The sequence below is a fragment of the Cucurbita pepo genome, chromosome 16, assembly GCF_057944985.1.
Source record: "Cucurbita pepo subsp. pepo isolate OVF chromosome 16, ASM5794498v1, whole genome shotgun sequence".
NCBI lineage: Eukaryota > Viridiplantae > Streptophyta > Magnoliopsida > Cucurbitales > Cucurbitaceae > Cucurbita > Cucurbita pepo.
Window position 1 is genome coordinate 11095129 of NC_141813.1, and position 13443 is coordinate 11108571.

Genomic DNA, 13443 nt, shown 5'->3' on the forward strand with positions numbered 1-13443 from the left:
GGGTTATTCCGTTCAACCAAATCTATTGGAATAATAGTGCAAAAAGTTATGCATAGAACAGTATGATTGGAATAATAGTACAAAAAGTTATGCATAGAACAGTACGATTGGAATAATAGTACAAAAAGTTATGCATCTTTATCTACTATTGTTAACGAGAAATTTCATTATACTTCTATATTTTAATAATTATATTCAATAATAGCGATAAGTGTCTTATCCACATTTATAAACTATTTTTTTATATCACATTTATGAAACATTATAATTGTCACCGTCATAACTGTCGTGTCGTGATTGATATGATGTACCAAAAAATATATGGGTTATTTTTTACTAGGTGAGAATCTTATTTCATTTTTGAAGCTCGTGAACTTATCGTACTATAAGTTAGACTAGTAAGGCCAATAAGATTTTTTTTTTTTTCTGTCTTTTATTGTTAAAAGTTGAGAGAAGGTATGAGTCGAGCTTTCTCTTACCGATTATGTGTGTTTTGTCTTGTAATTAGGTAATACTCTATTAGGCAATGGTATGATATTGTTGGCCTTTGAACAAAGGGTAACAAAGTATACTCTTTGTTCAACACTTAAGGATTCTATTGACATGTCTAAGTTAAAAGCATGACTCAGATACCATGTTAGGAACCACGACTCTCAACAATAATATGATCCTATTCACTTTGAACATAAACTCTCTTGACTTTGCCTTTGATTTCCTCAACCGACCTCGTACCAATAAAGATAGTATTCCTTACTTATAAACCCATGATCTTCCTCTTAATTAGCCAACGTGTGACTCCTCTCCCAACAATCCTCAACATAACCTACGATTCTTCCGAAATAAAGGGTTCGACCAAAAAAAGCATCCAAGAAATGTTCCCAAAGTGCAAATGGCTTGAAGGTAAGCATAAAGAAATCGCCTCAGAAAACAAGGTTTACTTCAAAAATATTAGAGAGGAATCTCCTTACATGGTGCCCAAAGTACCCCAAAATTCTTACTATTTTCTGAATGGGAGGAAGCTTGTTCTCATGGTTGAGTTAATTTATACAGTGTGGATAACTTCGAACTTATGAAGATCGAGACTAAAACTAAAACTGTTGGTAATTTCATAAATCATAGCCTACAATCAACAAAAGGTTTGAATATTTAGCCCACAAGGCTTTACTTAGAATGGTCAATAGCCCTATATTATTAAAGATTGCATACTCTAGGCATGTGGAACAAACCTGGGAAGCTGAAAATTGAAAAGGCTGAACAGAATTTAACTTAACAGTTCCCAGAGCCTAAGAAATGATATCAGAAGAGATGTTCATGTACAAAATGATAATCTTTATGTACGAAGAAGATCAGAGTCAAAATATACAATCAACTAATAATGTTTCTAACCTCATCAGCAATGGGAGTTGCTACTTCCTTCAGTGAAAATCCAAGTAGCAGAGAATGGCCAAACCAGATCCATACCTCCTGGAAGAAGAAGAAGAAGAAGAAGAAGAAGAAGAAGAAGAAGAAGTGAGTGGAATGTCAAGAAGACATCAAAGAAAATGTACAAAACGGAGCGAGCGAGCGGTTTATGCAGTGTTTAATCTCCTCTGAACCATTTCCTGCATTAATCTTTTGGCAGTTTCGGCTGCTTGTCCTACGCCGTCAACTTCAGCAGCGATTTTGTAAGCAATTCTCTCCAGATCTGTTGAGCTCATTCTCTTTTCCTGAGGAGAATCTCTAAGCAAATCCAGAAGCCTGCGAGCTCTATCTTGTGCTTCAGCTGTGCCCTCTACTGTGAGTCTCAAAAGGCCAGGGATTGCACCTTCTTTCAAGATGGGTTCGCGGTATGTCTCACGGCAACTCTGGCACATGGAAAGCAAAACTCCCACTGCATTCTCTGTGCTCACAAGAGATCCATCTTCAACTGTCTGTACTAAAGTTAGTATGCCACCATCTGAATTGGAGATTGCAGTTCGCCCTTCATCTGAGTTCGAAATGATCTGAAGGAGGGATGTAGTTTTTTCGGCAAACTTCGAATGCTTCTTGCATTCTTTGAGGAGATCAATTAGAGGGGCAACTGCTCCTGGATCAAGCATCATGGGGCAATTCTCGTGTTCAGTGCAGGCAGATAAATAGTATAGAGCTGTCACTGCATCAACTTTAGCCTGAACACTTCCAGAAATGAGAATCTGAACCAGAAGAGATGTTGCACCAGCTGACAAGATGACCGGTTTATTCGAAGCAGCAGCCGACAAGGTCAGGATTGCTGCAGTGGCTAGTTCCCTCAAACTAAGGTTTTGGAATTTCAGCAGCTCTAGAAGCGGGGGAATAGCACCAGCTGCAACTATTTTTATCTTGTTCCTGATAGTAAAGAAATAATAGGAATGATGTGAAACAATGTGGTAGATTCAGCTGTATGAGTCATAAAACTGAAGCTAAGAAGAGAATCAGCTTATGACCTATAACTCATATAACTGCCTATTCAATTAGCATGTTCGGCAAGAGTTCTTATGATTAATTTAGAAGCCATAGCCCGAACAAGAGTTCTTATGATTAATTTAGAAGCCATAGCCCCCAAATGGTTCTTCCTTCTAATAACACAAGTTACATGAGAGAGAATAAAAGTCTTGACGAAATTTGTCCGACCAAATCTACAAAATGTAGCAATTGAAATCTAAGTAAACGAAACCTTAAGTCTAAACATGCACGTCCTAACGAAAATCCGGGTATAGCTCAGAGGATAAAATACTCCTTACCATTCTTAATGTTGATGGTTTGATCCCAACTACAAAATAACAACGTTCATAACTTTCATCGCCCTGGGAATAAGTTTAACAAGCGAGTGAACAATCTGTTAGGGATCACGAACCTCCACAATGGTATGACATTATCCACTTTGAGCATTAGCTCTCATGGCTTTGCTTTTGGTTTTCCCAAAAAGTCTCATACCAATGGAGATGTATTTCTTACTTATAAACTCATGATCAACCCCTTAATTAGTCGATGTGGGACAACTCTCCCAACAATCCTCAACACCCCTCCCCTCGAACAAAGTACACTACAGAGCCTCTCCTAAGGCCTATGGAGCCCTCAAACAGTCTCCCCTTAATCGAGGTTCGACTCCTTCTCTGAATCCTCGAACAAAGTACACCCTTTGTTTGACACATGAGTCCCTTTGTTCGACATTTGAGGACTCTATTGACATGGTTAAATTAAGGGCATGGTTTTGATACCATGTTAGGAATCACAGACCTCCACAATGGTATGATATTATCCACTTTGAGCATTAGCTCTCGTGACTTTGCTTTTGGTTTCCCCAAAAGGCCCCATGCCAATGGAGATGTATTCCTTGCTTACAAACTTATGATCAACTTCTTAATCAACCAACGTGGGACTCCTCTCCCAACAATCTTCAACAGAGTCTACTCATCCTTCTACTCATCCTTCCAACTGGACTAGTAAATCCTGAATACAAAACTAAGGTGTCAAGAACGGCATTCTAAAATCAAAATCAAGCTCGCTGCTGCTTACTGCATCTATATCAAAATTTCCTGGGCAAGAAATTAAAGGGGAAATAGAAAAGACGAGAAGTTCAGTATCAGAGTATAAATCAGGTTTGTGCTGTGAGGCCTTGATTTTATACAACTAAATGGATTTCTACAAAAGGTCATGAACGAACAGTCGAGTGAAAGGATTTTGAAATAGCAAAATAAAACCAAGGGAAAAAAAACAGAGATTAATAACCAGGCAGCTCGAAATCATGAGTAAATTAGAACAACTACGGGCATGTAAATCAAACACTAGCGCGAGAAGAAATGGAAGGAGATGGACAAACCGTTCGTTGCGGGAAGCGAGATTGAGGAGGGCAAGAAGAGAGGCTTCACGGGCATCAAGATTGGGAGAGAGAAGCATGCAAACAAGGGGTTGAATCAGACTGGAAGCGCCGAGGTTGGAGCGGGACTTGGGGGAAGACTTACGGGCGAGCTTCCTCAAATCTTTGGCAGCTTCGATTCGGGAGAGAAGGTCGCCATGGATTAGCCTTTGAGAAAGCTGAAAGATCAAAATCTGCTTCTTATGATTCGAAGTCTCTGAGTCTCTGTCGAACACGATCTCATCTTCCTGCTCTTCTCTCCCCTCTTGCTTCATCCTCTTCCGACGCCACACTCTCTCTGAAACTCTCTCCCGTTCACTCTCAGTCTCTCCCCTATTATATTTATTAACATTTTTTTTGGGATATGAAATACCAAATTCTTATAATAAGAATATTAACTTACGAATTTATTTTATTTTATTGATTAAGATATTAAGAATTCAGATGTTCGAATTGTTTCGATTATAATAATATTAATTAAGTAGATGAGGTGTTCTAAAATTCATGTTTTTAATCACGAGGTTGATGACGATACGTAAGAGACCAAAACACCGACAATATCTGTTAACAGTAGACTTGGACTATTCAAAGCTAGACACCAAACAGTGTACCAACGAGGATGCTAGGTCCTTGAGGGGGTGGATTGTGAGATCTCACATCAGTTGAAGAGAGCATCGGAGTATTATTATAAGTGTATAGAAACTCCTCCCTAACATACGTGTTTTAAATCCATGAGAATAACTGCGGTATATAGCAAATTGAAACAGACAATATCTATTAGTAGTGAGTTCTGGTTGTTGCAAATAGTGTCAGAGTTAGACGGTGGGCACTGTGCTAGCGAGGACGTTGGCCCTCAAGGGAGTGGATTGTGAGATCCCACGTCGGTTAGAAATAAGAACGAAACATTTCTTAAACGAAACATTTCTTATAAGGGTGTGGAAACCTCTCCCTAGCAGACGTTTTAAAATCGTGAGGCTGACAGCGATACGTAGCAAGCCAAACCGAACAATATATGCTATAATTACAAGGGATGGAATGGCCAACATCAACCTTGTTGGAAGAATAATATATTGTGCCATAAACATAATAACATAACAACACAAATCATTTCACGTCCCTGTTTCCTAATCTACCGTGTGTGTAAGTACAAAACTTCTCCCTTTACCTGGAAGCTACTTTCCACCATTACAGCCAAGTTTCCTTTTTGCAGTTCACTTTTCCAAGATCATTTCGGTTCAGAAGCAGCACGGTCGAGTGGAACGGGAGTCATCGTTGGCATTGGTCGTAGGACGAGATACAAGGCAGGACCCAAGAACGGCACCAACGAAAATGGAAGAAGCCAAGAACCTTGGTCATACCTGAAATGAGTTCATTGCAATGATATGAAACATTAATGTCCAAAAGGCTAACGTAGAATTGAATAAGGAAGAAGGATTAGAACAAGATGGTAATCGAACCATTTTCGAGCAGACATGTCATTGTAAACCCAAAATGGAGCAAATGAAGATAACAGCATGAAATCAATGCTCGTAGCATGGATCTGCATCAACAACGTTTTGGGATCGAGGTTAGGCTATATGACGTTTCAATGATAGAAAGTTCATATAAATATCTAAACACCAAAACTATTGATCATCAATCAGATTCCAGGAGTAGCAGCAGCAAGAAAATGTTCTTCAACTAGTCTAGAAATCAAGCGTTTTAACAACATAATCAATAGGTAGCGCGAGATAGCGAGTACCCACCACAGACATGAAGACATGGTGCAAAAAACTATAACAGTATGCCAAAAACAAACTGCTAGACTTACAAATCTGCTTTCTCTGAAGTACTGATAGAATTCCTTCCACGCACTCTCACCAGCTAATCCAGCATAGAATAATAAGCCTAGTCCTGCAGCAAATGTTATCTGATTCCAACCTGGTTAATTTTCATTTTTAATCGAACGGCTGGGGCAAAATAGTGATGTGTAACCGCTCAAGCCCACCGCTAGCAGATATTGTCCTCTTTGGGCTTTCCTTTCTGGGCTTCTTCTCAAGGTTCTAAAACGCGTCCATTAGGGAGAGGTTTCCACACCCTTATAAGGAATGTTTCGTACCCCTCTCCAACCGATGTGGGATATCACAATCCACCCCCTTTGGGAGCCCAGCGTCCTCGCTTGCACACTGTTCGGTGTCTGGTTCTAATACCATTTGTACCAGCCCAAGCCCACCGCTAGCAAATATTGTCCTCTTTGGGCTTTCCCTTCTGAACTTCCCTTCAAGGTTTTAAAACGCATCCGTTGGGGAGAGGTTTCCACACTCTTATAAGAAATGTTTCGTTCCCCTCTCCAACCAACATAGGATCTCACAATCTACCCCCCTTGAGACCGTTGGGGAGAGGTTTCCACACTCTTATAAGGAATGTTTCGTTCTCCTCTCCAACCAACATGGGATCTCACAATCTATCCCCTTGAGAGCTCAACGTCTTCGTTGGCACTCCGCCCGGTTTCTAGCTCTGATACCATTTGTACCAACTCAAGCCCACTGCTAACAGATATTGTCCTCTTTGGGCTTTCCCTTCCGGGATACCCCTCAAGATTTTAAAACGCGTTCATTAGGGAGAGGTTTCCACACCCTTATAAGAAATGTTTCGTTCCCCTCTCCAATCGACGTGGGGATCTCACATGATGATACTTTTATTGTGAAGAAAGGATCAGATTTCAGAAAAGATTGTGGCTATGCTACTGTCTACAACGTTTCTTCAAAACTAGTTTCAACATGAGATGGTTCTGAAAATAATATTTGGCTATGCCAACGGTAAAGATAAAGAGAGCACCATCACAATCTTCTTCCAGATACATTCATGGTAAGGGGAAGAATTTTCCATACCCCAGCAGTAAATTTCGACTCGAGAAAATTCAAAGGCCATCTCTCGAGCTCATCTTCCTCAACGGGAGGCGGCGGCGGCTTCCAAAGTACAAAATATGGAAGAAGACCATAAGCACCCAAAAAGAAAGACAGTCCTAGGAAAGGCCAGACAGGAACATTGCTATTTGAACTGCACTTGCAAGAAATTATGTCACTATGATGCAATTTGAATTGAACTGGAAGCCCAAAATCTATTTATGCTGCATGTAACCATCAGATTAAAGCTAACCACACAATGCATTGAGGCCGACGATGTAACGGCCTAAATGCACCGCTAGCCGATATTGTCCTCTTTGGGTTTTCCCTTCAAGGGCTTCCCCTCAAGGTTTTAAAACACGTCTACTAGGGAAAGGTTTTCACATGCTTATAAAGAATGCTTCGTTCCCTTCTCCAACTGATGTGCAATCTCACAATCCACCCCCTTGGGGCCCAGCATCCTCGCTGACACACCGTTCGGCGTCTGGCTCTGATACCATTTGTAACAACACAAGCCCACCGCTAACAGATATTGTCCTTTTTGGGTTTTCCCTTTAAGGGCTTCCCCTCAAGATTTTAAAACGCGTCTACTAGGGAGAGATTTGCACACCCTTATAAGGAATTCTTCGTTCCCCTCTCCAGCCAATGTGGGATCTCACAATCCACTCCCCTTGGAGCCCAACATCCTCGCTAGCACACTGCCCGGTGTCTAGCTCTAATACCATTTGTAACAACACAAGCCCACCGCTAACAGATATTATCTTCTTTGGGTTTTCCCTTTACGGGTTTCCCCTCAAGATTTTAAAATGCATCTACTAGGGAGAGGTTTGCACACCCTTATAAGAAATTCTTCGTTTCCCTCTCCAACCGATGTGGGATCTCACAAGAGCCCAGCATTCTCGCTGGCACACTGTCCGGTGTCTAGCTCTAATACCATGTGTAACAACACAAGCCCACCACTAGCAAACATTGTCTCTTTCGACTTTCCCTTCAAGAGCTTACCCTCAAGGTTTTAAAACGCGTCTACTAGGGAGATGTTTCCACACCCTTATAAGGAATGCTTCGTTCTACTCTCCAACCAATGTGAGATCTGACAGATGACATGAACACTCCATTGGAGAAAAAAGCTTGAATCACTTAACATGTAGGCTACCCAACTACAATCTATGATACTCATTATCAACTCCAAAAGCTGGACATGGAAATAAAAGGCTTAAGCGTTCAATCAACTCAGTAGCTCAAACATTCTCAGAATGAATGAATTCCAAATTTGGGGGAAGAAGATGAAGGTACCTTCTACCAGAAGGAAGCAGCAGCATGCTGTAGATAAGGGGCCACAACCCCATAATATACCAAAGGGAGACAAGCACTTCATTCATTTTGAAACCATCGTCATTTTTCAAGTTCAGAAGCTTCTTCAAGAAATACAAGTCCGTTGACTGCAAATATTCAGGCAAACATATAAGCATTTGATGCATATGCATTACAGCAAACATACAGACAAGAAGAAGGCAATCAAGTAATTACCGGAGTCTGATTTGGAGCGAGAATGAACACATAAAACATAAGACCAGCCCACAAAACAAACAGTAAAATCGAAGTCGTCCAGTCTCTTCCCTCCCCACCATTCCCGCCGCCGCTGCTACCGCCGCGCTCACTTTCCACCGGCGTCGCTTTTTCCCCAACTGGGTCACCCGCATTCTGAGTTCCCGATGCACTCCGCCATTTTTGGAGCAGACCCACTTTTCTGTAGCTTGAATCTCGACGGGTGTTGATGCCGGGGCAGACCGATGTCGAATACTTGAAGGGGATGATTTGGGGGTTTCGAGTTTGGGTTTTATGGAGAATTCCAAGCTTTGAGAATCTTGAAGGAGGAGACGGTGAGAAAGCGTTGCAGGAGATAAGATTGATATTGGTTAACATGTTTGAATTTGGATTCTTACTAGGAATTGGCGACAAGTTTTGTGGGTTTTAGAACGGTGGCGGGAGCGGATGAAGAAACATAAGAATCCGAAGCGTTTTCCGTCACCAATTCATGGCCGACTTGAACTTGATTATAGAAAAACAAGTGTCGAACCACACATTCATTTCTGACTGAGAGCCAATTCTTTCACTCCTTCTGCTGCTTCTGAATTTGTGAAGCTACAAAATTTATGAAATTTTCTTTTAAATAATACTCTATTTTTTATCGACTTTCTAAGGATAAAATAATTGTTTATAAACACTTAGAAGCCGATATTGTCCGTTTTTGCCCTTTATATATCGCCGTAAACCTCATGATTTTAATCTCCTATGAGGGGTTTCCACACTCTTGTAAGGGAAGCTTTGCTCCTCTCTCCAACCGATATAGGATCTCAGAATTCATTCCCGTTGGGAGCTCGGTGTCCTCGCTGACACACTACCTAGTATTTGGCTCTAACACCCTTTGTAACAACTCAAGCCCACCACTAGTAGATATTGTTCACTTTTGCCCATTACATATCGCCGCCAACCTCACGGTTTCAAAACGCTCTCCTAGAGAGAGGTTTCCACACCCAAATAAAGAACGTTTCGCTCACATCTTCAATCGATCGATGTGAGATCTCACATTTTGTTAGTTAAATTTCCACTTTTCACTCTAAATGAACCAATAAAATAAACTAAAATGCGATGAACACAGTTTTTGAGATTTTAAGAGAAAAATTGTTAGGATGGAGGGAGGATATGAACAAGCCTTAGCATAAAGTTTAAGATCACAGAGAAAGAGAGACATTTGAAATCATTAAGGCAAGAAAAAGTGTGAAGAAAGAGGATGAGAGCATCATTTCACAACAAGAGGGCAGCAGGGAGGAGGGAAGATGATAAGCAACAATCTCTAATAGTTGCCATTTATGCAGAAGGAACAACATAACAACACAATGATGATTAATCATCTTCATCCCCAAACCCCAAGGAGTTCAGCATTATCCATAAACACATTCTAAATGCAGCAGCTTCAATCTTCAAGAGATAAAGTCAGTGTGTTGATTCTGCTGAACTCCGTTCATCGATCCGAAAAGCCTCACGATTCTGCAGCTTGCAAGCAGCAAAACCATTTTTTCTGCAAATCCCAACTTGAAATCATGAGAAAATAGCAGTGTTCTACTTGTAATATATGGATGGAAAGGTGTTTGAACAACCTGGTGTATTTGTGTATTTACAACAATGGCTCTATCACTAATAATTTACACTAAATAAACCGTAAATGCAAAAGGTTTAGGTGCCAAAACGAGAGAATTTGGTCATTTAAATGTAGCTGCCCAAGTCCACCGCTAATAGATATTGTCCTCTTTAGGCTTTCCCTTCTAGGCTTCCCCTCAAGGTTTTAAAACTCATCTACTAGGCAGAGGTTTTCGCACCCTTATAAGGAATGCTTCGTTCCCCTTTCCAACCGATGTGGGATCTCGTAATCCATCCCCTTAGGAACCCAGCGTCCTCACTAGCACACCGCTTAGTGTCTGGCTCTGATACCATTTGTAACAACTCAAGCTCACCGCTAGTAGATATTGTCCGCTTTAACCCGTTACGTATCGCCATGAGCCTCACGGTTTTAAAACGCGTTTGCTAGGGAGAGGTTTCCACATCCTTATAAGAAATATTTCGTTCCCTTCTTCAACCAATGTGGGATCTCACAATCCACCCCTTTTGAGGGCCCAACGTCCTCATTATCACACCACCCAATGTCTGGCTTTGATACCATTTGTAACAGCCCAAGCCCACTGCTAGCCAATATTATCCGCTTTGGCCCGTTACGTATCGTCATCAGCCTTACGGTTTTAGAACACGTCTTCTAGGGAGAGGTTTTCACACCCTTATAAGGAATGTTTCCTTCCCCTCTCCCACCAACGTGGGATCCCACATTAAATTTATCTCACAAGCATAGTTTCTGATCCCCAGTACTCGCAAAACTAAACGAAGAGATTCAATAGCATTTGGCTGCAAAGAACTTACAGGTTGAGGCTTTCCAAGAACAGAACCATTCTTATATGTTGGGTCATCCTTTGCTGGAGAGTCAGGCATGCCACCAGCCTTTTTCTCATTCCTGGCTTTATTAAAGATTACTGTGAATCCCTCAGCAGATGCAGGGTCGTTCACATCCCATTCGCCGAACTTCGGCAACGGACTGCTACTGCCTTTTTCCTGAAGAATCAACAAACTCAAGGATGGCAGTCATTTCATGGCAATATAGTATAAATGTATACTTAGTTGCAGCTAATTGAGTAAGGTGCTTCAATATTGAGGCACAAGGGAAGTAAGAATCTAAGTAAGAACAGTCAAATAAGTAACAAAGGTATGAAGGTTGAGATCTTCTCCCCTCTTCTTGGGTTGGTCTAACGTCTATTGTGAGATCTCACATCGGTTGGGGAGGAGAATGAAACATTCTTTATAAAGGTGCAGAAATCTCTCCCAAGTAGATGCGTTTTAGAAATCTTGAGGGAAAACCCGAAAGGAAATGCCCAAAGAAGACAATATCTGCTAACAGTGGGCCTGGACTATTACAAATAGTATCAGAGGCAGACACTAAGCGATGTGCCAGCGAGGAGGTTGAGCCCCAAAAGGGGGTGAACACGAGGCAGTGTGTCGGTAAGGACATTGAGCCTAGGGGGTGGTGAATTGTGAGATCCCACATCTGCTAGCAGTGCGGTTGGGCTATTACATCTATATCTTTACCGATGGAAGAACATGGTTACAATTCAATAAATCCTCTCTTATCCAAAACAAAAACAGACATACAGAAAACTCATCAGCTGTCCATCAAGATTTATAATAAAAGCGGATTCCCTAAATTAACCAACACCTTGCAGCTACCCAACCTCATGATATGAAGAGCCAACCCAATGGCGAGACAATCTCGAAACGATCGAGAATAGCCCAATCGAATATCAGAAACATCTAGAAAAACTTCTGTAGAACATGGTAAAGACAGAGGAGAAAATGAAAGCCTTCATGAAGCAACACTTCAGATCATCCAAGGAAGTTAGATTCAACATTCATACAAAGCTTACCAACCTAAATACAACGCACTCGATAGAACCGTACATGAGATTTCATCTAATCCTCGATAATTCTTAACTGAGACTATCAACTAGCTGTAGGACATTTGGCAGATCATAGGAAACAAACAAAAAAAAAAACATCCAGAGCTCAACTTCAACACCAAATCAGACGATATATGTTGGGATTTCGTGTTTGTCTGTAATTTACACATATTTGTCATAGAATGCCAAAGAAACAAGAACCCTCCAAATTTTCTTCAGCATAAACGTTTAAGAAGACTGATCAAGTGAAAAGCCCATCTAAAATTAGCAAACTAAAAAAACCATGCAGAAAGGGCTAAACCCTTGTAAACACTTCAACAACAAAGAAAGTGGGTGTGGGCACAAGGGCAAAAGCAATCAACAAAGGTACTAAATACAGAACCAGAAGAACCAGATTCATTTCATAAAACCCTCCAATATTTCAAAACCCCTTTAACAATCAAATAAAAAAGCTCGAACCCAAGAACGAACAAGCCCTGAAATCAAAATCTGGGGCACGTTAAGAGAGATTAGCGATGAAAGAAATCTGGGTGTGAGTGGATTTCTTACCGCCATGAGTGGGGTTCGACGAGAAGATGGTAGCGATGATGGATTTTGAAGGTAAAGGAGTGTATGGTTGATTGAGAGAGAAGAGGGGGCGTGGGAGTAGGACAAGAGAAGGAGTTGGGTAATGGGATATTATAGAAGTGGAAAGCGGGGCCCTTGGTCTACGCAGCTTCGAAGGACGTTTAACGGTGTCTGCTACTTCCAGCTGTTCAAATCCCAATCGCCAACGCCCAGACGATGAATGAAAGACAAGAACTTTTAAATTCAACCTCTTTCTCACTTCGAATATTTCCTTTTTATTCTCACTTTCTTTCATCACGTTTCAAAGTTTTCAAATATGAGTATGGAAATTTCTCAATATAGACGTTTTTTACGGCTATACATAACGGATTAACGTGAACAATATTTAATTGTGGTGAGTATGAGTTGTTACAAATGATATCATAATCAATTACGAAACTGTGGGCTTGAGCTATTACAAATGATACCATAACCAAGTTATGTAATACACCAAAACAGACAATATTTACTAACGATGGGTTTAGGCGGTTACAAATGGTCAAGTTATGTAACGGGCTACCGCGAATAATATTTACTAATGGTGGGCTTAGGTTCTTAGTATAATGATTGCACGATTATGAAGTAAATTATTGATCTTATCTCCTTATTTGTTCATGTTGTAGACATCGAGCATTTGAAGCTAATCGAAGCATTTTGAAAGATTTAATACAAAAAAACGAAGCTATATTTGCCTATAATTTAAATTATAATTGAATGAGGACTATATATTCCTACGCGTTAGAGTAAAACAATATATATTTATTTTAGAGGTTCCGACAAGCCTTGACCCATACACTGCACATTTCGAAAGAAAACGTCTCGGCCCGACAGGCCAACCCAGCAAGCCAATCAAACTGTCTACAAACCAACCAGCCAACATAATGCACAAATGTTGCCATACACATTTATGCACCTAAATCAGGCCCCCTCCTTAACATGGAGAACATCCCACAACTCGTGCGGGCCTCCAATGGTGCCTATCATTAATATGATTCAATATTTAATACCGATTACGATTTGTAACACGTAATCGTAACAGCCT

The 13443-nt window shown here is 40.8% G+C and overlaps 3 protein-coding genes across 4 annotated transcripts; all 3 read right to left on the bottom strand.

The window, feature by feature from the left end:
- Positions 1-917: 917 nt before the first annotated feature.
- Positions 918-4194, bottom strand: LOC111776724 (ARM repeat superfamily protein). Of its 2 annotated transcripts, XR_015412145.1 has the most exons (3): positions 3818-4194; positions 1387-2343; positions 918-1283 (listed from the first exon to the last, which is right to left on the bottom strand). XR_015412145.1 is itself a non-coding variant. In XM_023656052.2 (2 exons), the coding sequence occupies exons 1-2, from the start codon at positions 4126-4128 to the stop codon at positions 1569-1571; spliced, it is 1086 nt and encodes a 361-aa protein (XP_023511820.2). In that variant the 5' UTR covers positions 4129-4194; the 3' UTR covers positions 1315-1568. The 2 variants fall into 2 exon arrangements, 1 of the variants encoding a protein (XP_023511820.2); XM_023656052.2 differs by lacking the exon at positions 918-1283 and having other exon boundaries at positions 1315-2343.
- A 690-nt stretch (positions 4195-4884) lies between these two features.
- Positions 4885-8889, bottom strand: LOC111776784 (uncharacterized). Its single transcript, XM_023656146.2, has 6 exons — positions 8266-8889; positions 8032-8177; positions 6724-6892; positions 5664-5762; positions 5311-5393; positions 4885-5211 (listed from the first exon to the last, which is right to left on the bottom strand). Exons 1-6 carry the CDS (start codon positions 8659-8661, stop codon positions 5079-5081), a joined length of 1026 nt encoding a protein of 341 aa, XP_023511914.2. The 5' UTR covers positions 8662-8889; the 3' UTR covers positions 4885-5078.
- Positions 8890-9470: 581 nt separating this feature from the next.
- Positions 9471-12495, bottom strand: LOC111777462 (protein NOI4). Its single transcript, XM_023657084.2, has 3 exons — positions 12345-12495; positions 10708-10896; positions 9471-9817 (listed from the first exon to the last, which is right to left on the bottom strand). The coding sequence occupies exons 1-3, from the start codon at positions 12348-12350 to the stop codon at positions 9779-9781; spliced, it is 234 nt and encodes a 77-aa protein (XP_023512852.1). The 5' UTR covers positions 12351-12495; the 3' UTR covers positions 9471-9778.
- Between the last annotated feature and the right edge of the window lie 948 nt (positions 12496-13443).

Coding starts and splice junctions, on each gene's coding strand:
- LOC111776724 (XM_023656052.2), bottom strand. CDS start 4,128: ATGAAGCAAGAGGGGAGAGAAGAGCAGGAAGATGAGATCGTGTTCGAC. Junction 2,344..3,817: donor CTCGCTTCCCGCAACGAACG/GTTTGTCCATCT, acceptor CTTTACTATCAG/GAACAAGATAAAAATAGTTG.
- LOC111776784 (XM_023656146.2), bottom strand. CDS start 8,661: ATGTTAACCAATATCAATCTTATCTCCTGCAACGCTTTCTCACCGTCT. Junction 8,178..8,265: donor TCGCTCCAAATCAGACTCCG/GTAATTACTTGA, acceptor GAATATTTGCAG/TCAACGGACTTGTATTTCTT. Junction 5,763..6,723: donor AGTCGAAATTTACTGCTGGG/GTATGGAAAATT, acceptor GGTTGGAATCAG/ATAACATTTGCTGCAGGACT.
- LOC111777462 (XM_023657084.2), bottom strand. Junction 9,818..10,707: donor TTCTTGGAAAGCCTCAACCT/GTAAGTTCTTTG, acceptor TGGGATTTGCAG/AAAAAATGGTTTTGCTGCTT.